At 44.0% G+C, this 21,840-nt stretch overlaps 1 protein-coding gene across 6 annotated transcripts in view; it reads left to right on the top strand.

The window, feature by feature from the left end:
- Positions 1 to 21,840, top strand: part of MYO1B (myosin IB) — a 179,790-nt gene that overhangs the window by 98,554 nt on the left and 59,396 nt on the right. For all 6 annotated transcript variants that reach the window (XM_044241189.1, XM_044241190.1, XM_044241192.1 and 3 more), the window contains 3 exons: positions 3,743 to 3,847; positions 7,683 to 7,729; positions 13,125 to 13,188. In XM_044241189.1, the coding sequence (XP_044097124.1) occupies positions 3,743 to 3,847; positions 7,683 to 7,729; positions 13,125 to 13,188 (216 nt within the window). The remainder of the gene's footprint in view (positions 1 to 3,742; positions 3,848 to 7,682; positions 7,730 to 13,124; positions 13,189 to 21,840) is intronic.

Here is a 21,840-nt window from a genome sequence, read left to right on the forward strand (position 1 = left end):
TCTGCCTTCAACTCAGGTCATGATCTCAGGGTCCTAGGATCGAGTCCCACATCAGGCTCTCCGCTCAGCGGGGAGCCTGCTTCCTCCTCTCTCTCTCTGCCTGCCTCTCTGTCTACTTGTGATCTCTCTCTGTCAAATAAATGAATAAAGTCTTTAAAAAAAAAAGAATTTTATTTGAATTACTTAAATAGATTATAAAGTTAATAAAAGTCACCCCTAATTTCAACCAGGTTAACTCCTCTTTCTATCTCAGTAGATATTGTGGGATTATATGCACTTTAACAGCCAGATATAAGTTCAATCCGAATTCCTAAAGACCTGCTCCTTGTGCCATTTGTTTTAAAGATTTTATTTATTTACTTGACAGAGATTACAAGTAGGCAGAGAGGGGCGTGGGGGGAAGCAGGCTACCCGCTGAGCAGAGAGCCCAATGCAGGGCTCGATCCTAGGACCCCGGGACCATGAGCCAAGCCAAAGGCACAGGCCTAACCCATTGAGCCACCCACGCGCCCCTCCTTATACCATTTTTAACACAGACTTGACACTGAGAAAACCTGACTCTTTTCATACTGGCCATTAAAAGTCTCTTAGAGGCCAAATCAATTCCAGCAGCTGCCAGAGAATGTTGATTCTCGGTTGATTCCTGCCCCCACCCCCACCCCACGCCCAGCATTTTGTCCCTGAGTCCATCCTAGTCCAGAACAGAATTTCCAGATCACAGCATCATTATGTGTCTGAAGTTTGAGGCCCATAGTCACTGGAATAAGCAAAACAGGTTGGCCTGGACTTTTGATATTTATTGACAGTTTACCTAAAAGGAAACTTACCTTTTCACCTAAAGAGTGTGTGTGTGTGTGTGTATTTACCACTATCTGAGACCATTATTGTGCTTATAAATGCTTCAGTGTTGTCATAGTATAATGGGTAGAAAGGCCAGACGTTCTTGTCAGGGATATGATAACATGTGAAGCTGGAGGAGAGGGTGGGGAGCGGAGGTGCCTGTGGGAAGGTGGAGTGGTGGGAAAGCAGGCCTGGGGGTGAGTTGCTTCAGAGGCCGGACTGCGGAGTCGGGATGTGTGGGTAACTCAGGAGAGGTGGCCCAGAGTTGGAGACCAACAGCACAGCATGCCGGGACTTTCCTGGGGGCACAGCCTCACCTGGACTTGAAAACCAGAGAGCTGAGAAAGAAACATCCTGAGGTGACCAGAAGAAGAGTTCTAGCGCAGACCCATGGATAGGGAATTGTGACGCCAGGAAGTTGAATGACATGTGAAAGCATGTAAACTCTTTGCCCATATATAATTCACCAGCTCTTAGACACTGAAACCCTGGGGACCGTGGAAATGGACTGAGGAAATGTCACACAGTGGAAGGTGTATGAAGGGGGCATGCCCTTTGGAGGAAGGGAATCACAAAAATGAAAAGATTGGCACTTCTCAGTTGCAGTCCCTAAAGGAGACAACAGAAATCAGCCATAGAAAGTCACAGACAACAGAAAAGAGACCACCAGAGAACCTGCGAGGACTCCTTTCCATTACCCAGAAAGCACGTTGGAGGAGGACTGAGCTGCCGAAGTACCCAGCCTCCCACCTCGTTTCTCAGAGCTCCGTGGGATTGTTAGCTTCCCCTATACCCTGTTTGCTCCTGCGTCAGGCCTGGAGAACCGTATGTGACGTTGTGTAGATTCTTGGTGCTCAGTGGCTCATTTAGTCAATGCTTCGGGGTTGCTTAAAGCCCTAAAGCAAGGGTCGGGCCGTGTGCCCAAGGTGGCATTCCAGTTGCTCGTTTATTACTTTTTGGGGGCGGGCAGTGGGACTGGAAGTTCCCTGTAGGTCTCTGTGAGAAATGGCAGTGTTGGGATCTGCGCCCTTGTGACTGTGGGCAGAGGGATTCGCACTCAGCTCTGAGGAAGGCTTCTTGCTCTCAGACGGTGATACCCGTGCACAGACTTTAGAGAAAGAAAGATTTGTAATGAGTCTCCCTACCTCGAATGCCCAAATGAAGGTGAGAGTTGAATTCTGCCGACAGTTAACCGTCGAGCCCTTCCCTGGTTATGGAAAATCAAAGGACAAGGACAACTCAATGAGAAACAGGTTCCATGGCAGACCCGTCTGGGAAGTATAGCATTCTAGAGCTTTTTCTAGAATTCTGCCACATACAGGATCCTCCCAGAAGCCCTTTAAAAAGAAACCTATTTCACTTCATCTAATTCATTTGACTTTGGACCTCATTTTCCCTGAATATCTATTAATATTCCTTGGAAGGCAGTATTCCAAAGCTCAGGTCCTAAGAGGCAGGTGCTGAGAGGGGACAAGGGCTAATGGAAACCAGCAGACAAAACCGCCAAACCAAATCTTGCCTGCCTTTGAGCTAAGAATTCTTTGTGTGCCTCGGGCGGCCGTCTACTTTTAGCAGCTTACATTTCAGAGTTACTGGTGTAAACTTTGGAAACAACTATGTCCTGAAGAAGGACTGAATTCTTACATTAGCCGCTTAGTATTTCAGTTGAGCTGAAAAGTAACTAATTTAGTCTAGTTGTGAGCAAACTGGTTTGATTTAGAAAGTATTTTTAACAAGGACAGTTCTTTTAAGCTTTAAAAATACTTCCGTAAAGCTACCCAGGTTACCAAGTTACCAGCTTATTTTTAGCTGGAATTATCTGTGTATAATACTGTAATTATGTGTGAGTGATTGCTTTAAGAAGATCATTCTCCGGATATGTTATTGGCTATATTACTCAGCAAATTTTTTTTCATCCTGGTGCTAATCTTTAAGCACCATTCCTATTACATCTGAATTAATGACATGGCATTGAGTAGAAAGCATAAATACTTAAAATTTTTTTTCTTGTTTTTTTGTTTTTATTTAGATTCCAGTTAACACACAGTATAATATTAGTTTTAGGTAGAGAATTTAGTGATTCAACACTTCGATACAATACCCAGTGCCTATTACAACCTGTTCACTCCTTAATCCCTGTCACCTAAGCCGCATGCCCTCAGGTGACCATCACTTTGTTTTCTGTAGTTAAGAGACTGTTTCTTGGTTTTCCTTTCTCCCCGCCCCCCCCCATGGTCATTTGTTTTGTTTCTTAGATTTCACATACAAGTGAAATCATGTGGTAGTTGTCTTTCCCTGACTGACTTATTTCACTCAGCATAATACTCTCCAGTTCCATGCACGTCATTGCAAAATGGCAAGATTTGATTATTTTTGATGGCCAAATAATATTCCGTTGGGTGTATACACCTCATCTTTTTTATCCATTCATCTGTCAGTGGACACTTGGGCTCTCTCCACAGTTTGGCTGTTGTGGACACTGCTGCTGTAAACATCGGGATGCACGTGCCCCTTCAATTCAGGGTTTCTCTGTCCTTTGGGAAATATGTAGTAGTGCAGTTGCTGGGTCGTAAGGTTGTTCTGTTTTTAACTTCATGAGGAACCTCCATGCTGTTTTCCAGAGTGGTTGCACCAGCTTGCGTCCCTACCAGCAGTGTAGGAGGGTTCCCTTTCTTGCATCCTCACCAACACCTGTTGTTTCCTGTGTTGTTAATTTTAGCCATTCCGACTGGTGGAAAGCACACGTATGTTAAAAGCTTTCCTAAACACTATTTGGTCTCGGGTATGAAGCCATTCGAAAACATTATGAGTGGATCTTCTGTACCCTGTACCCTATTTCCTTCCCCACAAATTTGTTTCCAGGTATCTGTTTGATTTATCGATATGATCTCTTCATTCACAGAGGCCAGCAAGCTTGTTATGTCCTACGTAGCAGCCGTTTGTGGAAAAGGAGCAGAAGTGAACCAAGTCAAAGAACAGCTTTTACAGTCCAACCCAGTCCTGGAAGGTAGGATTTCCTGTGTGCCTCGGGTCAGTGTGACTCGTACAATGGATCTAGTTCGCAGAGCTCGTCTGGTGGGCTGGAAGTGGGGCTGAGGGGAGCGGGGAAAGAAGGAGGGTTCAGGCCCAGACATGCTGAGCAAATGAGCTCTGTCGTAAGAACTCTTGGCTTCAGGTGCTTAAAGGAGGAAACAGTTCACTCATCTAAAAGGAGCTTTCCTACTTATGTTCATTTTTTTTTCCCTTTCGATTTTTCTTTGAATCACTCTAATTTTGCCTAAAAATAATCACTTGACATTTGCATTTGATTTGATGGCTAGGAAGAACTGGGAGAAAAGGTGCCGTGTGAGTACCGTGCTAGTCTATCGTTCAGGTAACACCTCTGGCTGCTTATTTCTGTTGTCAGAAAGGCCATGCCAGAAAAACACCTAAAGGACAGTCTTTTTCAGGGTCCCAGAAAGCCTAAACCTGACTTTGGAATTCAGATTTTGTGGTTGGCCATCTGTGTTAGCTAGCTTGGACTGCTCTAACAAAATACCATAGGCCAGTTGCCTTAAATCCCAGAAATTTATTTTCTTACTCTTCTGGAGGCTCAGAAGCCTTCAATGAAGATGCTAGCAAGGGAGGTCTCTTGGCTTACAGGTAGCCACCATCTTGCTATGTGATCACATGACCTGTTCTTTGTGTGTGGTGGGTGGGGGCAGGAACCCTCGTTGGTTCATGACCTCATAGAACCCTCATTACTTTCCAAGAGCCCCAGCTCTAAATACAGTCACACTGGGGTTAGGACTTCAACATAAAAATTGGTGGGGGACATACACATGTAATCCATAGCACCATCAGAAAAAGCTAGAGGTGAGTCCCCCTAATGCCATGGAGGTTGGCAGAAACCATAGGCATTAACCATTCTTTGCCTTCGGAAACAGGAAGTCAGCCTTTCCCTATTGATGGCAAGCCCTTAGTTTTGCTTTATATTGTAAGCCTGTCTTTATTGTCACTTGTGCAGTCATTGGGGTAGGGTAGGGTTTCTCGACCCCATTTCGGACTGGATGAATCTCCGCTGTGGAGTGCTGTCCTGTGCCTCCCTCATGAGATGTTTACCCACATCTGTAGCCTCTTCCCACTGGTTGCCAAAGGCACCCCTGCCCCTGGTTGGTAATATTGAAAATATGTCTGGACACTTCCAAATGTCCCTGGTGGGGAAGAGTCAGGACCAGCCCTGATTAGAGTCTTTGGTCTAGAAGAGTAGTTTAGCTCTTTATTCAAGGTCATGGAAGGTCAAGATTTAATGGTGATTGAAACAGAGCTGCTTTGGGGTGAGTAGGTTGCCCCCCAGTGTGGAAGGACAGAACTCTGCTGCCCGTGTTACCTAGACCTAGCCCCTCCTTCATCCCCCAGATAGTTAGATAAGACAAGTGAAAATACTCTAACTTGCAAAAAGCAAAGGCTGAAACATCTATGCCATTGTTACCAATCTTTTGTCCCCTTTGGCACCTTAATGACGAAGGAAACTATTATAGAAAGTGCTGTATCTTCATTTTATTGCCCCAGTATTTCACTTTTTGTTTAGTTTGTCTTTTGCTTTTGAGTTAGGGCGCTGTACGTGTATTTCTGTATATGCTTATTTTAAGAATGCTATGATCTAGAGAAGGACTGTGGAATGCTCTCGCATCTGCGATGAGAATTTGGCCCTTTATTTGATGGTATTTGGAACTAGGCCCCAGTGCAGGAAATGGAAGAAATGTCTGCTGTGGGCATGTATTATCTTTTATGGGAATGTTTTACTTTTTAACTGGAACTGCTACTGTAAATGAACATTGAGAACAATGAGCTTAAAAAAACAATTGAGGAATGCGTCTCAAGTGTTCTATAATGAAACACTTGTTTTTGATTCCGTGGCCCACAATAAAAGACTTTAGTGTTTAGAGCTGTGTGTGTGCAACTGAGATTTGGTTGATGAAAAGATGGTTTATGGCGTGCAAATGGCGCCCTGAATAAAGTTTTTTTGAAGCAATTCCTTCACTTGCCCTTGACCTTCAAGCCACAATAAACTGTCTTTTATGCATCAGCATCTCAAGTTGGACTAAGAGGCTACGCAAGTTAGTTAACTTGGCCCCCCAGCATGTTCACACCCACCAGGAAGACTAGCCTGTGAAAACATGAGAAATGTCATGGTCTTCATGACCGTTGGGGCAACACTGCATTTTCAGGGTTGCATTTGTTGAAACCTCTTAGCTGGCTGCGGAGCTAGAGGATGATGTGAGCCTTTTCAGTAAGCATCCTTTTTTACTATTTCCTGTGTGCATGTTTCCACACTCCGCAGAGTCTCTCAGCTGACTTTGCTACTAAGGAGAGAATTTGGCATGAGGGACCTACCACACTGCACCCCTCCCAGGCCTAATCGCTGATACAGAGAACTTTCCTTGTGTTGACTTTGTAAATTTCAACTGAACTGAGCTGGGACCAACTATTTTTAAAAAATCAAAACCGTAAAAAAGCCAGCTAACGAGAAATACAATGCATCGGGTTTGGCTACTGAATATCCCAAGTAAACATCGACAGAAACCCACTGTCGTGCCTTGATCACGTGACTGCTTTCAATTCTGGATCAGCCTTTAGCCCTTAGTAATCATTTGAGCTTCTTTACTCTAATGTTCTCTCTGTTTAATTTATGAAGTTATGGAGGCCTCCAGGGATTTGATGCCTGTCCTCTTAATCTCAAGGTTCATTTTTCTGGTTGCCACATTATTTCAGTCCTTGTGAGCTGCAGCTGGCCCAGGGATCCTAGTAACAGGGGTCGGTGGGGTGGGGAGTATTGGGAGAAATGCAAAATTTCATGACCATCCCTAGACCCATTGAACAAGATCCTTGGGTGACTGGTTTGCACATCGAGGTCTGGGGTACACTGATGGGCTCCTTCCAAAGCATCAAACAGGGGTCCTTCCTCCTTATATATAGTCTTATATTTATTCCACTTAATTCTCTACTATGGTGGCCTAGATTAATTTGCCCCTACTTTGTGCACAAGCTTGGTGAAACAGACCTTTTTCTTTATGACACCATGAAATATCTACATTGAAGAGGAACATTCTGTCTCTGGGATAGGATGGCCTCACCCATGGTACTTAGGTGCCCTCAGTTTCTTAAAAGGGACTCCTGTGGGAGACTCAGCTCCTCACAGCAGCTTAGTTTGGAATAAACTTGGATTCTGCATTATGCGCCAGTTTGATTTTCTTTCTTTTCTGGAAAGTTTCACTTAGGTTTGAGGGGATAAGCTAAAGAAACTATGTAGTATTTTAGCCTATTGGAAATTATGTTTGTTTCCAAATCTCTTACTCTTTCTTTATTTCACAGTTACATATGTAATCACATTTTAGTGGCTTTATTTTAAAATTAATTAGATAATTTAACGTTTTGTGTGCATTTTTCCATCTGGAAACCTCATCAAGTTCCATGAAGCCTTTGATAATATTAAGAAGTCATTTCTGAAATAATCGTATTTACACTGATAATAATGGTGGAGAATACAAGGCTTGCTTGCTGTACACCCAACTGACTACTCTTAAAATAGTAAAAGGTATTTGATTAGATAAGATTACATATTTGAAAAAATTCCACAAATCATAGGAATGACTCTTTTTCTATGAACCTGTGAAAAGACATGGAAGCTTTCTTAAGACTTGCACTCAGTATGTTTCTATAGGAAGCTTGGACAGAAATGTCACTGCTACAAGTTGTATTTTCTAGGATTTATAGCTATCAAATATTCCATTTGCTTTAAATTTCTGCTTGAAGTGATTTTTCTGTCAATCTTACCCATGCATCTGTTTCTTTCTTCATAGCTTTTGGAAATGCCAAGACTGTAAGGAACGACAACTCCTCTAGATTTGTAAGTATTTGTATAAGCGTAAGTGCTAACACTAATATTTAGCTCATGTGTGTTTAAACAACCAGTAGATGTTTGGTATTTCTTAATACACACATTTGGAAAATAAGAACGCGCTGCTGTTGAGACACCGAACGTTCTCTAAGAACTATTTTTTGCTTTCTGGGATTTTTCTTTTTAATTCTTTTTGGAGTGATAGCCTTTTCTTTCGTACTTTGTCATCGGTCACCGAATTCTGAGGGCTGTGGAAAGGAGTCTTCGGAAGAGATCTTCACTCGTCTGAGTTTTGGCATTTAGGAAGCACAGTTAGGAGTCCACGGTGACGGGGAAGGGAGGAAAAACTATGGCTCTGCCCTTCATGCCGTGGGACGAGGAGCCACAGAAGGGTCCGCTGAAACCTCACAGAGGCGACGTCATTAGATTTGACCGTTGGCGGGAGGTGGGGATGAGGTACTAGTAGTACTAGTAGTACCAGTAGTAGTAATAGTAAAAACTGCTGCTAATTGAGGTTTCGAGTTTGCTTCACTCGGAAAGTGCTGAGGGCAGAAGACACGCCTTCCTGGCTTCATCTCCCAGCTCTCCCCGGCATGCCCCGCGCTCGGCTCTCCCCGGCATGCCCCGCGCTCGGCTCTCCCCGGCATGCCCCGCGCTCGGCTCTCCCCGGCATGCCCTGCACTCGGAGGCCCGCTGTGGTCTCGCCAGCTGAGCACGCGCCGTCCTGCCTGTCATTTTTTTTTTTTTAATATTTTTATTTATTTATTTGACAGAGAGAAATCACAAGTAGATGGAGAGGCAGGCAGAGAGAGGGAGGGAAGCAGGCTCCCTGCTGAGCAGAGAGCCCGATGCGGGACTCGATCCCAGGACCCTGAGATCATGACCCGAGCCGAAGGCAGCGGCTTAACCCACTGAGCCACCCAGGCGCCCCCTGCCTGTCATTTTTGTGGAGACCCGGACGCTACCTGATGGGCGCAGGGGAAGTGAGTTGAGTGTAATGGGAACGTTTCGAAATTGGCCCCTTTCTGGTAGGGTTTAACCAATCTTATAAATTTCATAAAAGGTTATTTATTTTATAAGCTGTTTCCTCATATACGTTCCTTGGGACGATTTGGGGAGGTTTTTGTGCTTCTCTGCCAGACACTCCCCCACCCCCCCTTTCTCCCCGTCACGTCTTTCTGTCGCGCTTTTCGCTTTTCTCTCATGAGCGCCGTCCAGTGCTTAAGGCAGACCGTGACCCATGCAGCAGCGCTTCTGGTAGCCTGGGAAGTGTTAGGCGGAGGCTCCTGGTTCCAGGCTGTGAGATTTTCCGTGGGATTAGCCCCGTCCGTGGTTACGCGGGTTTGAGCAGTGCCCTTTCCTGTCGTGGGGACGGGCTAAGCCCCGTCCGTGGTGGTTACGCGGGTTTGAGCAGTGCCCTTTCCTGTCGTGGGGACGGGCTAATCTCATGACCTAAACAGAAGCGGGTGCGGGCAGGTAGGAGTCATTCCAAGGCATCGAGCTCCTTTATGGGGCTGTTTCTTTTTTTTGCTGTTTGCAGGTTATACACATACACTTAGAAAATGTCTAAATACGTTTAGTGTAGACCGTAAAAGCGCGGGAAACCGGTTCTCTGGAGAGTCTTTACTACTCTGTGATGTCTGGGATCTAGTGAAAGGCTTGGCGGGTGATTTGCCTTAACGAGTGCGTCGGGGCGGGAGGCGAGCGCTTGACCAGAGGCTGAATCCTTTCAGGCCCAGTTCTCAGGAACTCCTCTGCTTGCTCGCCTGCGACTTGACCCGCGACTTCCCCGAGTCCGCGCTGTAGCTCGATCGGACTCTGCCGCGTTTGCAGTCGCTGCTGTGCCGCGCGTGGCGCTGGTTTATGCAGAAAACAGTCGCGCCCCGGGAACCCGCGTGTCGTTTGGCCGTGTCCGAGGCGCTGCTCGGCGCAGCGGGGTGGTTGTGCGCGCTCACGGCTGCCGCCCTCCCGGGCCGGCGTTCTGGGGCGGCCCCCGCAGTGCTCCCTGCCCCCCAAGTCCCTCTAGTTTCACATACGGAACTTCTGCTGAAAAGAGACGGTTAAGACTTTGGAAGTCGCTCTTCTCAACCACGGTTTCAGGGAGGGGAAGAGGAGTGATGAGGGAGCCTCGAGGAGCCTGTCCTGTCTGCGGAGAGCCCCGCTAGCAGAGCGCGCACAGGGTCCGGAAAATTCCATTACGAACCTTTCATTCCGTAGGAATAAAAAAGCCCGTACAAAGTATTCGTTTGTTTGAAATCTCTGATTGGGGGTTGGTTTCTTTTTCTTTCCTTTTTTTTTTTTTTTTTTTTAATAGTTAATTCAGCATGGGTCTCCGCATCTCCTCTTGCAGCCTACAGACCGTTCCCTGCTGGCGTCCAGAACGGTCTTTACAAACTGAAGTCTCCTCACTGCTCCGCCGAAAGCCCCCACTGGCTCCCCCTGCCCCTGGAGTGCAGTGGAGGCCCCTCCCGAAGCCTCCCCTGCCTGCCCGCGTGAGCTGCGGCCTGCTCCTGGCCCTTGTCTGCCTGGCCTGGCAGCACGGCCTTTGTGATGGGCAGGGCTGCTGAGCGCCTTCTTGCCTCAGATCTTTGAAGTTGCTGGTCTTTCTGCATGATGTGCTCGCGTCCAGATCTCTGCATGGCCACCGCCTCGCGTCATTTAGGTCTCACCTCAAATGTCACTTCCTGATGCCTTTTCTAGACTCTGACTTCATCGTGCTTTTACTTTTTTCAGGCATTCCTTAGGCTCTGGAATGATTATATTCACCTTCTCTGTTTCTCTCTGATCATGGACCTTAGAGAGGAGAAGCCATGAGAGCAAGTAGCTCGGCCTTGTTCACTGTGGTGACCCCAGGACCTAGAAGAGTGCCTGGTGTCAGAGTAGAGACTCAGAAAACACTGATGAATGAATATTTTTAAGAAGCTTATAAACAAGTCAGAAAAAAATGGACTTGTTCAAAAATAATTATAACACAAGGCAGAAAATAGTAAGTTCCCAACATAGCTTTATGGACATTCTGAATAGCGAAGCTGGAGGAGTCCAGAGCAGGGGACAGTTCTGAGTGGGCCTGTAAGATTGAAATGTGCCAAAATTGAGTAAGAAGCAGAAGGAGCTGGCGTGGGGAAGCCGAGGAGAGAGACCAGAGTGGACCTGCTCCTGTCCGAGTCAGAGGCTGGACGAGAGGGTCTGTGAAGGGAGCTGTGGGCCAAAGGCCTGGAGAGATGGTTCGGGGCCTCACCTGGAGGCTTGGAATATCATCAGGCTCATGGTCTTAGACTTTATTTTCTAGGTAGTGGGAGGCATTGGTTTTCTCTGAGTAGACTCATGATGAGCTAACGGGGAGAATTCTGTTCCAAGGTCATCTGAATTGTCAGCGCTGTCCTTTCGTTTATCCCGGGTCAGCTTCCTTTCCCACTTTGCGCGGGTTTACGGAACTGTCCGCAGACCCCCATCCCTTACTCTCCACTGACGGCAAGTTTGTTACTTCCTGGAGGTCATTGTCATCATCACCTCACTCCTCCTCATCTGCATCCTCAGCTTTGGGGCCTCACCTGTCCCAGAATCCGTAGAGACACCCTCCTGTCACGCATCTTTCGCTGATCCCTCCACCTGTGCCCTGGATCCGGTTACTTCCTGTGTCAGGAAGCACCTTCCATCAAAATCACCCCCTCTCCTGTGGTCAACCTCTGACTCTCCTGTGACGTTACTCTTTCACCCTTCTTTGTGGCTGCGGCACTGCTGCTGTCCCTGCCAGCGTGGAGAGCGCAGCTATCTACTCGCTTGCCTGGGCCGCATTCCTGGACTTTCTAATCACTGCCCTCCTCCTTTCTTTACGGCCTACATGCACCCGGGATCCGTCATGGTGACTCTCTCGGAGCTCTCAGCTCGCTTACTCTTCCCGATTTTGTGCACTCCTGCTCAAAGCCATCAGCATTTCTCCCATGACTCCTGCCGCCTCCTGTCGACTTTGTCTGGTTTTGCTCCTTTCCAGTCCATCCCACATTACCTAGGGTGATCTTGTAAATACGCAGGTCTGATCATGGCTTCTTATTAAGAAATCTTCAATGACAGGACTTTGCTGTCAAGAAAGTGTCTCGGTGCCATGAGGTGTGCCAGCCTCCCTCACCAGCCTCACAGATGCCTGTTCTTCGGGCCACTCCTCCCTGCTCTCTCGCCTCCTTGCTCCCTGTCTTAACCCTGATACTTCACGTTTGATCTAGGGCCGACCTCAGCTTTTGTCTCCTGTTCTTGGTGCATAGCATCCTGTCCCACTGTAGAATATGTTTCCGTGCACAGTAATGTCCTGTTTATCTGGCTCCACTCCCCTCGGGCTGGAACTTCCTTGAGGGCAGGAACGATGCCTTGCTTTCCCTTGTGCCTACTTTAGTATCTAAGAAATGCTCGATAGACATTTGCTTAATCAATGAGAGAAGACTTTTAAAAGGGCCAGGTGACCCTTGACAATGAAGAAAGGAAAGGCAAGAGAGCACGTATAAGCTAATGAAAAGTCACAGACTGCACTGTTGATTGAGAGCCCTCTGATCACGTTTCTGACCCTCTGCTATTATTTTGAAAATAGAAGGCGTTAAAGTAGTCATTCTTTGGGAGACTTATTTACAAGCCATCTATGTGACTCTTACTGAAGTAGAACATGAAACAAAAGCAAAGACCACTTATTAGACCAACACACCATTTTCAAACGAAAACCAGCTGTCGGGGTTATTCAGTTAATGCCTGTTACTCTTTAACTAGACAGTTATAGGCCAGTTCTTTAAAAGTCACTGTATGAAACTCCATGTGTGTTTCTGTGTGTAACGATACTATCTATAAAGTGTAATAGGAACCTGGGATATATCTATTGCTGTATAATCTAGATCAAAAGCCACAGAGAGTAATAATGATCAGTATTTAATTCCAGATTGTTTACAACATATAATCATGCATTTGATTTGAGTGGACACAAAAATAGGACTTCAGGTGTTCCATTTTGTCCACTGTCCAGTATACTTGGAGTTTCTAGCCATGGCTTAAAACACATTTTGCTTATAAAAATGAAATAATTTATATTCCCAACTAGTGCATAAACAAGGAATACTTAACTTTTCCCAGTTTTAATTCTTGAATACACACACACTCTTTAGACACTTGAAACACGTAACTGAAATGAAAAAGTCACATGCTGGCCAAGAAGATCTGTTCCTGAATTAGCAACATGATATGTTAGCTAATGTGGTACTTAGTATGAATTATTTATGGAGGCATATTGTTTTGCCTCATGGTTACATAAATTATGTGTTAATTACATTTAAACAAACGTATGAAGGGCTTAGCATGCTATTCTCTAAGAAGATACACTGACTATTTTGAGGTGAACTTGAAAACTCATGAAGTCTTTCTTTGGCAGGGCAAATATATGGATATTGAATTTGATTTTAAAGGCGATCCACTGGGAGGAGTGATAAGTAACTGTGAGTATTTTCCTTGAATCCTTTTCAAGAAGTTCAAAACATATATTAGAATGTTTTAGATACCTGAGTCTTTAAGAGATAAACATAATACTACATTTTCTTTTTCTTAGATAATGTGTTTCAGACTATGTTAGACTATGATTGCAGATTGTTTTATAATTCCTAAATCTTTTTTTTTTTTTGAGGGAGAGAGAACGAGCACGTGCATGAGTGGGTGGTGGGGGGAGAGGGAGAGAGAACATAAAACAGACTCCCTGCTGAGCGCAGAACCCTATGCAGGGCTTGATCTCATGACCCTGGGATCATGACTTGAGCTGAAATCAGGAGCTGGAGGCTTAACCAACTGAGCCACCCAAGTGCCCCTCCTAGATGTGACTAGATTTTATGGTGACTAACATAACACACTAAAATGAATAAATAAATATCACTTAAGTCTTTACCATTGCAAATCTTTAAAGGTTTGCTAAATGAATAAGAATTAGTCCAACTGTATTTTATATTCTGTAGGTTTTTAAGTCAATTCATTAATAAAGGATCCTCCAGTGGTTATTTTCTTTAACAAGATTATTTTATGATTAAAAATGAAATATAAATAGTTTATTTTAATTTGATAACTTTTTAGTGACTTTTTGGGTAACATATACTCAACAAAATGAGTGGACCTGTATTTCCCAATTTATTTTGGGAAGTTTGGTTTGTCTTGGTATATTTACATCATTGAAATGTGATAAACCTGGTAGGTAGAAAGACAGATTTCTTAGTCTCCTTTAGTCATGATTGGTGGTTATGGAAATGAAATGTTCTTGTCAAAGCTGAAAAAATGAACAGTGTCAGGTGAGTCTTCCGAGCTGAGGTCCAGTTTTCTAAAGTGGGCGTGATGGTATTTGTAAAAATGGCCGTCACCAGCACTTTGGACCTGCACTATGCATAGCCCGCCTTGTTTCTGCTCATGTTGATTTTGTGGTTGATTGTTTGGAAGATCGAATATGACATCCTAGGGTTTGTGCATTTCCTCCTGGAACCACAGCCTAGTCATCCTCTTGAATTCTCCTGTGATTCTTGAAGTCACACCATGGAATCTCCCATCACCTCTGGCCTCCTCACCACCCAGTGGTGCTGCTGGGATTGAAAAAAAATCTTAAGTTTGCACTAGAAAGAAAATAATAGATTGGCTCAGGTATCTAAAGCAGTGCTTATTAGATTTGGTAAAGCAGTGGCATTCCTTCTTCAAATGAAATTTCATGCTGAACTCCAAATAGGAAGTAGAGAAAACAAGATCTGACGTGGTTGAAGATGAGTAGCCAGAAGCCCTCTGCCCCCCAGGGGGCCCCTGAGATCTTTGCTGATGAACTCGAGAAATAGAGGGCTGCCATTTGAAAATCACTGTTTTAAGTGATTTGGAGCAAGTATGCAGCTGATTTTTTTTTTTTTAAGTTTTTAAAACAATTCATAGAGAAACCTAGGGCTAGAGTGTCCTCATCTCTGAAACAGTGGGATTGAACTGGATGAATTCTGTGGTTCTTCCTGTTTCCAATCTTCTGTAATTCTTAAATAGTTTAATTTTCCATTTTGGTTTCTGCATTGTGTGCCATGCTTTAGGATTAGCCATATTTGTAAAAATATATAATTATTCGAGAAATTTGAAGAGAAAGCTTTATCCTGGGGTGGTTCTACTTGGGTTATGTGTCAAATATGGAAGGAAAAGCTCTCCTGCACACCGTGTTTGACATAACTCAGAGCACCAAGGATCACCCCGCCAAGCTTCCTGCACGGTTTTGGGGCAGCTAATGATCAAGTGTGAGGAAAGAGGTGGGCCTCAGTTTTAAGACGCCATTTTGACGAAGGATTAGCTTTTATTCTGAAAGATACTTGTAAGTCGTTAGCACTTACTTTTTGCAAGAGGGATTAGCTCTCCTTATTACTTTAATACACTGTTTTAAAATGAGGTAATGCATCTAAACATTGTGGAATGATTGAATCAAAACTGCTTTTGAGGACTCTAGGAAAATATGTAAGGATTACTTTAAGTATTAGAAAATAACTTGGGTCTTACATTTTAAAGTTTAAGTTCCAAGTACAAATGCCTTCCTGCCCCTTAACTAATTCTTGCAGTATCCATGGAGAATAAATATTAAACACTCTGTTCTTTTCCAGTTAAGATTAATATATCATCATGAATGGATTTCATATGGTGTTCGTTACCATTTGTTCCCACAATGAAATTATATGGAAATTTGTGGTAGTGGGAACACCCTGTATTTTAGAGTACCCTTTGCTTTGGGAATGAAAGGAATACGTTCACAGTGAGAGCAGGAAATTTCACCCTGTGTAGATACAGGACTGACTCATGGGTGGTCAGTGGGAGTTGCTGGTTTCAAGGGTGTAGAGTAATGGGCAGACCCGTTCTTATTCTCTATGCTGCCAAAAGTCAGCCTCTTGGAGTCTAGAAAAGAAGAAAGGGTTTGCCATATTGTGGGAAGTTATTTTGCCTCAGTTTCTAGCAGCTGTGTAGTAACAGCACTGATGATTTGTCAGTTGTACTGATCACCTGGAAGAAGACACATGATCAGTCAAGCCAGCTGGGTTCCCAGTAAGTAGAAGAGAAAGCCCAGGAACTTTTCTCTCTCTTTCTAAAAGAGGTATGCTGGAAAAGAGTCTGGACTTCACCTGCTAACCGTATATCCCTGAGGTTGGTCTCCTTCAGCCAAGGGTGTAGCGGAAATAGAAAATGGCATGCACGCGTCAGTAGAGAAGATAAAATGGGGAACACATCTAGCAGGTATTGGGTTCTGTGAGATAATACTGCTGCTACTTTGTTAATGCTTATAAGTCTCATAAGGTATGTGCGTTTGTATTTGAGGATTTGGGGCCTCACGTTATGAGCTGGACACCTTGGACACCTGTTGCCTTGATTTATAGTCGCAGGCACTTAGTGATGGCGGTAGTTTTCACTGTGGAGAAAACGTGGTACAAGTCTGTAGGGATCTTAGTCCTAAAAAGAGAACAGCACGGAGGCAGAAATGCTGTGAAAAAGCCTTCTGATTTCAGGTGTGCATATATACCTGTCCTTATGGTTTAGGCAGGAGGTATGGCTTTCCTGTTCATGGTGATGTATCCAGAGCCTAGTGGGACACCCGATACACAGTAAGTGCTCAGTAAATGCTGATGGTGCTGGAATTGGTGGTGTGTAGGCAAGCCCTCCCTTTCCCTGCTCCATTATTTGGGGTATACTTAAATGCATAGTAGAAGACTTGCATAAGTAACTCTTCCACAGGGTTTTAAATGTCTAAACAAGACAGCAAGTGACTCGTTTTGCTGGTTTTCAAAATGGGGTAATAATAGGACTGATCTTACAGGGTTATGAAAAGATATAAATTATTTGTTAACATCTAAAGTGCTTGTAATGGTGCCAGGTACCTAGTAAACAATGAATAAATGTTGGCTTCTTTTTCATTATTATATAAAGTGTTTATGGTCTCCAGCGCCTTGCCAAATATATGTTCTATAAGGACAGAGATTTAGTTTGTGTGGGTCTTTGCTGAATGACAGCAACAAAAATGGTGTCTCACCCCTGCAGTATGTTTCTTGAACTATTAGTACCTACACAAGTACACAATGAATATTAAGTGACGTAAATGCAACATAGAAAACTTTATTGAGAAATAAAACTTTTGCCTTATTGGATAATTTTATCTGAACATTTAAAACAATTTTCATTGAAGTGTAGTTTATGTGCAACATGATGTGAGTTTCAGGTGCACAACATCATGGTTTAGTATTCTTATACATTGCAGAACGATCACCATAAGTCTGGTTACCATCCATCACCATATATAGTTGGAGGAACTTTTTTTTCTTGCAATGAGAACTTTAAAGGTCTACTCTCTTAGCAACTTTCGAATATGCAGCAGAGTATTACTAATTATAGTTGATAGGCTTACTTACACAGTACATCCCCATGACTGATTTATTTTATATGTCTGAATATTCTGTGCTAATAATTTTAAAATGCTTTTTCTAAATCCCAGAAAGACAGCAGAATTACTGGTATTCAGACTTCATCTGTCACATTGCCTTCTCTTTTCAGCTTGAAAGAAATAATATCTTGTGAATAATGAAGGAAAGCAAGTGTTGAAGTTAGTGTATGATCCCCCTATTATTATGGCCCATTAAACCACCCCAAACTTAATAGGGTCAAAGAATGGTCCTCTTAAATCCTGTTGGATACTGTGGATCAAGAATTCCGGTGGAGCACAGTAGGGTTGGTTTATCTCCATGATATATGGGGCTTTAGCAGAGAAGACATATGGCTGGGGGTGACTTGCGTGAGTGAATGCTGGAGTCTTCTGGAAGATTGATCATATGTCACATACCATGATTCAAAGCGTGTGCTGAGTTCGAACTGTTGACTAGAGCAACCTGTATGTGGTTCCATGTGGTTTGGGTTTCTCACAGATGGCTAGGTTCTGAGGGAGAATGTTCCAAGAGGAAACAGCCTGACAGAGAACCAAGAGGAAGCCTGCAGTAGCCTGGGAGATCAGACAGTGTCACTTCTGCTATGTTCTGTTAAGTCAAAATAGGCACAAGCTTGCCCAGAGTCAGGGTGGGGCACAAAGATTCCACCACTCAGTGGGAAGAGTATCAAATAATTTGTGACTGTTTCATTTTAAACAGCCACAATCTGAAGGATTGTCTTCAGAAATGGTCACAATAATTTGTCCCCTTGTGTCTACACCCTTGGGTAGCCCTCTCTCTCAGTGCCTCAAGAGTTCAGCCATGGGACTTATTTTGGTCCATAGAACAATTATTAGACAAGGCACAGCAGGAGACTTAAAAGTTGGTTACATGTTGGAGCTTGTTATTTTGTGCTCCTTTTGGGAACGCTGTCCTTAACACCATGTGAATGAACCTGGGTTAGGCTGCTGGATGGTGAGAGACCACATGAAGGGAACCCCCAGACTTAGGAATGAGGGCACCTGGATCAGCCAGCTGCCGGTCACGAGCCGATGAGCACGTCCAGGAGAGGTCAGCTGGGCTGGCTCACACCAGAACTACCAAGCTGAAGCTCAGACTCATGAACTAATCAACAGAGTCATTCTGAGCTGCCGAGTGTCGGGACAGTTTGTTATGCAGCAAGAACTAACTGACCCGTTGGTGTAATGGGTAATCTACTTTCCCCCACCCAGTGTGGCATCCTGAGAAGTAGACACAGGAATCAAGCTGGAGAGGAAGCAGCTTTATTACCATTAGTCAAGGTTGGAGAAAGTGGTGTCTGGTTTCTCTCCCAAGCAGGTGTGAGTCCTCTGGGAGGAGTCCTCAGGGAGTCCTCTGGCAGCCTGACAGTTAGGCCGGCATCGACAGAATCAGGCAGCCTCTGGCCTCTCTGTGTGTGCATGGCCCCGGTTATCTTAGACCACACTGGCGAGCAGAGCTGAATGCGGATGCAGTGTGGGGACCTAGAGGGCCGAACGGTATACACCTGATCATTTCCCTCTCTCAGCCTCCCGACTCAGAGACGTCCTTCCTCCTGCCCAGGTAAGAAGTGAGGAAGGGGCTGAGAGAGGCTCTGGAGTTCAACTGAGATCGTCCCACCAGGAATCAGGAGAGCAGGAGAAAGCAAGCAGCCCCTCACAGGGCAGGTGGGGGATGGAGCAGATCTCTGAATTCCTCGTCTGTATTTCTGTGGAATTTATGATACAATTGGCACACACTTTTATGTGCTCTCTGTCTCATGACATGTTTATGTATGACACAACCGTGCCATTTGTAGGATATGGAATATAATTTTGCTCTTTTAAATGGTTTGAGATTTATAGCTTTGTTTTTCCTTTTATGTCATATCTTTGATGTTATTGATGACAAGTTAGGGGCAAAACAGCCTGTAACGCTTTCTAAAGGGAACTCTGCACTGCTTTGTTTTCTGAGAATACGTAGAGATCGACGTAACGGTGCAGACTACCCAAACGTGAGTCCCTTCTCAAAAGCTAAGGAACACACATCAATAAACAATGTCTGTTTTTAATCTGTCTTCTTCAGGATCGAAATTCACCAAAAATGAAGACATTGCATTGTCTAGTTTGTAACATACTGCGGGGCTCTCTCAGTGCTTCTGTATTCAGAGCGCATATACTCAGAAGACAGAAATAATCCACCATTGATTGGGAAGTATCCATAGCAAGAAAACAAATTTCAAAGAGCAATTCTGTTACTCTGTAGAGGATGGCTTTGTAATCAAAATTGATGCTTTCCTTCGTCTCAATTTTACTTCGTCTCAATTTTACTTTCGTGGTTTTCCTATTACAAAAATATGTTTACTGTGAAAAAAGACTATATGTTTACCTCTAAACAAGATTATATACAAATACAGAAGACATCAGATGTTAAATATATCTAAGTTAATGGGATAGTATATCTAATAATATGATACCATGGACTATATTTCATTAATTTTATTTCAGGATTGGGTGTGGAATTTTAGATTCAGATCTGTACATGTATGATTAAATTTTTATAAATATTAAATTTGTGTTAGGAAGAACTCTGTTGTGAAAATACATATGTATATGTATATACTCTATGTATATAAACAGATCCTAATGGATAACATTAGCTAATTAGGTAGGTAACAAGCCCAGTTTTTCCTGGGTTTTAAAGCCCTGGTTAATGTTTCATGTGCAGACACCAGATGCCTTTTCACAGCTTCTCATGGAGCAGGCCCAACTATCTTTAGCACTGGTTTTGTAACTTTAGGATACTGACTTTTGAGTAAAACTTGAAGCTGATTTCTCAAAAATTCCCATGTGACAGTGCAGGTAAGGGAAAATCGTAACATCGCGGCTTGCTAGGTGGTTCTCATGCCCCAAGGCCGGTGACCTGCGGGTAGATGGAGCTCCTCGCCAGGCCCAGACCCGGGGCAGCTGTTCACGGGGGCGCTGGTTCACTGTAACAAACATGCACAGTGAGAGCTTTGTAAGACCTTCGCCCCGTCTTTTTTTTTTTTTAAGGTGGTATTAATCATTCATTCATTCATTCATTCATGAGAGAGAGACAGAGAGTACAAACAGGGGAAGGAGAGGGAGAAGCAGGTTCCCCGCAGAACAGGGAGCTGGATGTGGGGCTCGATCCCGTTATGACCTGAGCCGAAGGCAGATAGATGTTTAACCAACTGAGCCGCCCAGGCCCTGCCACCCCATCTTTTTTACTTTGAAATTTGTTCTTAGTGAAACTTCCTGATTGTAAACCTTGAGGGTTTTGTTGTCTATTTCCAGAAAAAGTCGAGGGTCGGCTTTGGCACGGATGCCCTCGTACGTGAGCAGACTTCAGCTCTTGTCCATTTTGCACTGAAACTGCTGTGGGCTGTGCCCACTAACCCACTAGTAACTTGAGGTCACAGGCCCATCATTACTGCTAAATGCAGCAAGGAAGGGGCATAAATTGATTGGAAAGGCCAAAATGCTGCTCAAACACCTTTTTCTATTATAGTTATCTCTGAGCAGCAGGAGAGGAGCACAGGATCTCTGGGGCTTGGTCAGAGTCGTGCATCCTGGCGCTTCTGTTATTCTGGTCTTCGGGCAAAACTGAGACCAAGATGATTATTCCTTAAGCCTTGGGCTTGGGCTCGCTTGCTTGCTTGCTTGCTTGCTTTCTTTCCGTGAGGGGAAACTATACATGAAATAAATTGGATCAAACTATCCAGTCTTTAATCTGTTATGTTCTACAGTAATGTTAAGTTTTTTTCTTCCCAACCTCTACTTTATCTTCTTACTGTCCCTTTGCCAATTAAAAGACTTCCTTTTCCAGCAGGTGCATACATGGACATTTACTCCTTTCCCATCCAGTACTGTGAGATCGGCCTATGCTGTGCATGGGCACATGTCCCCACCCTCAGCTCGCTGATAATTAGTCAAAACTCGGAAAGCCCCTGAGTGACGGCCTGGTTCTGGTAACAGTCAGGTGGCAGTTGTGTGGTGTGGTTGGTGGGGAAGTTCTGATTCCAGAGTTTCTCTGTTCCCATCCGTTGGTTTTCTCCTTTAGAATGGCTTAATAGGTTTATCTTCTGCCTTAAAACTTAAGTTGGAATGAAATTTAATATGAACTTAAATTTATATTTTGAGAGGGGATATGTGTCTGAATTGGTACACACAGAGACTTATTCTCTCTTCTGTACTAAATAGTCCGCATATCCGCATATTCTTTACTAAGTCTTGTTGGCAGAGGCTCGGTCAGTGGTGGCAGAAGCATGGAAAACCAAAGAGAAGGCTGACCCCATGTTTGCTATGGCTAATTCAGGGGAATGTTCAGTGAATTAAAATGGTCAGATGGCAAGTCTCTGTATGTTCTGTACTTTGAGTAATTATTTGATACGGCTTCACATTCTTAGATTATGTTGCTGCATGCCCATTAAAAATGAATGAGGAATGGTTTTAAACATTAGTAAATTGTTTTGGGGCAAACCTTTTCTCTGATTACTCTGCAGCCTGAAAGCTTGTAACATAAGAGAAAAGTGATCAAGACATGGGGGGATGCTCTAGAGAAATAGACGAAGCTTTTTAGGTGCTAAAACCTTCAACTGCTTTGTAATAAAAGGTTTCACATTTTGTGATTGGGTTGCTTAAGTGAAGTCATACATTTTATGTAAAGTACAGTCTTTCC

This window comes from Neovison vison, chromosome 3 (genome assembly GCF_020171115.1).
Source record: "Neovison vison isolate M4711 chromosome 3, ASM_NN_V1, whole genome shotgun sequence".
NCBI classification, from domain to species: domain Eukaryota; kingdom Metazoa; phylum Chordata; class Mammalia; order Carnivora; family Mustelidae; genus Neogale; species Neogale vison.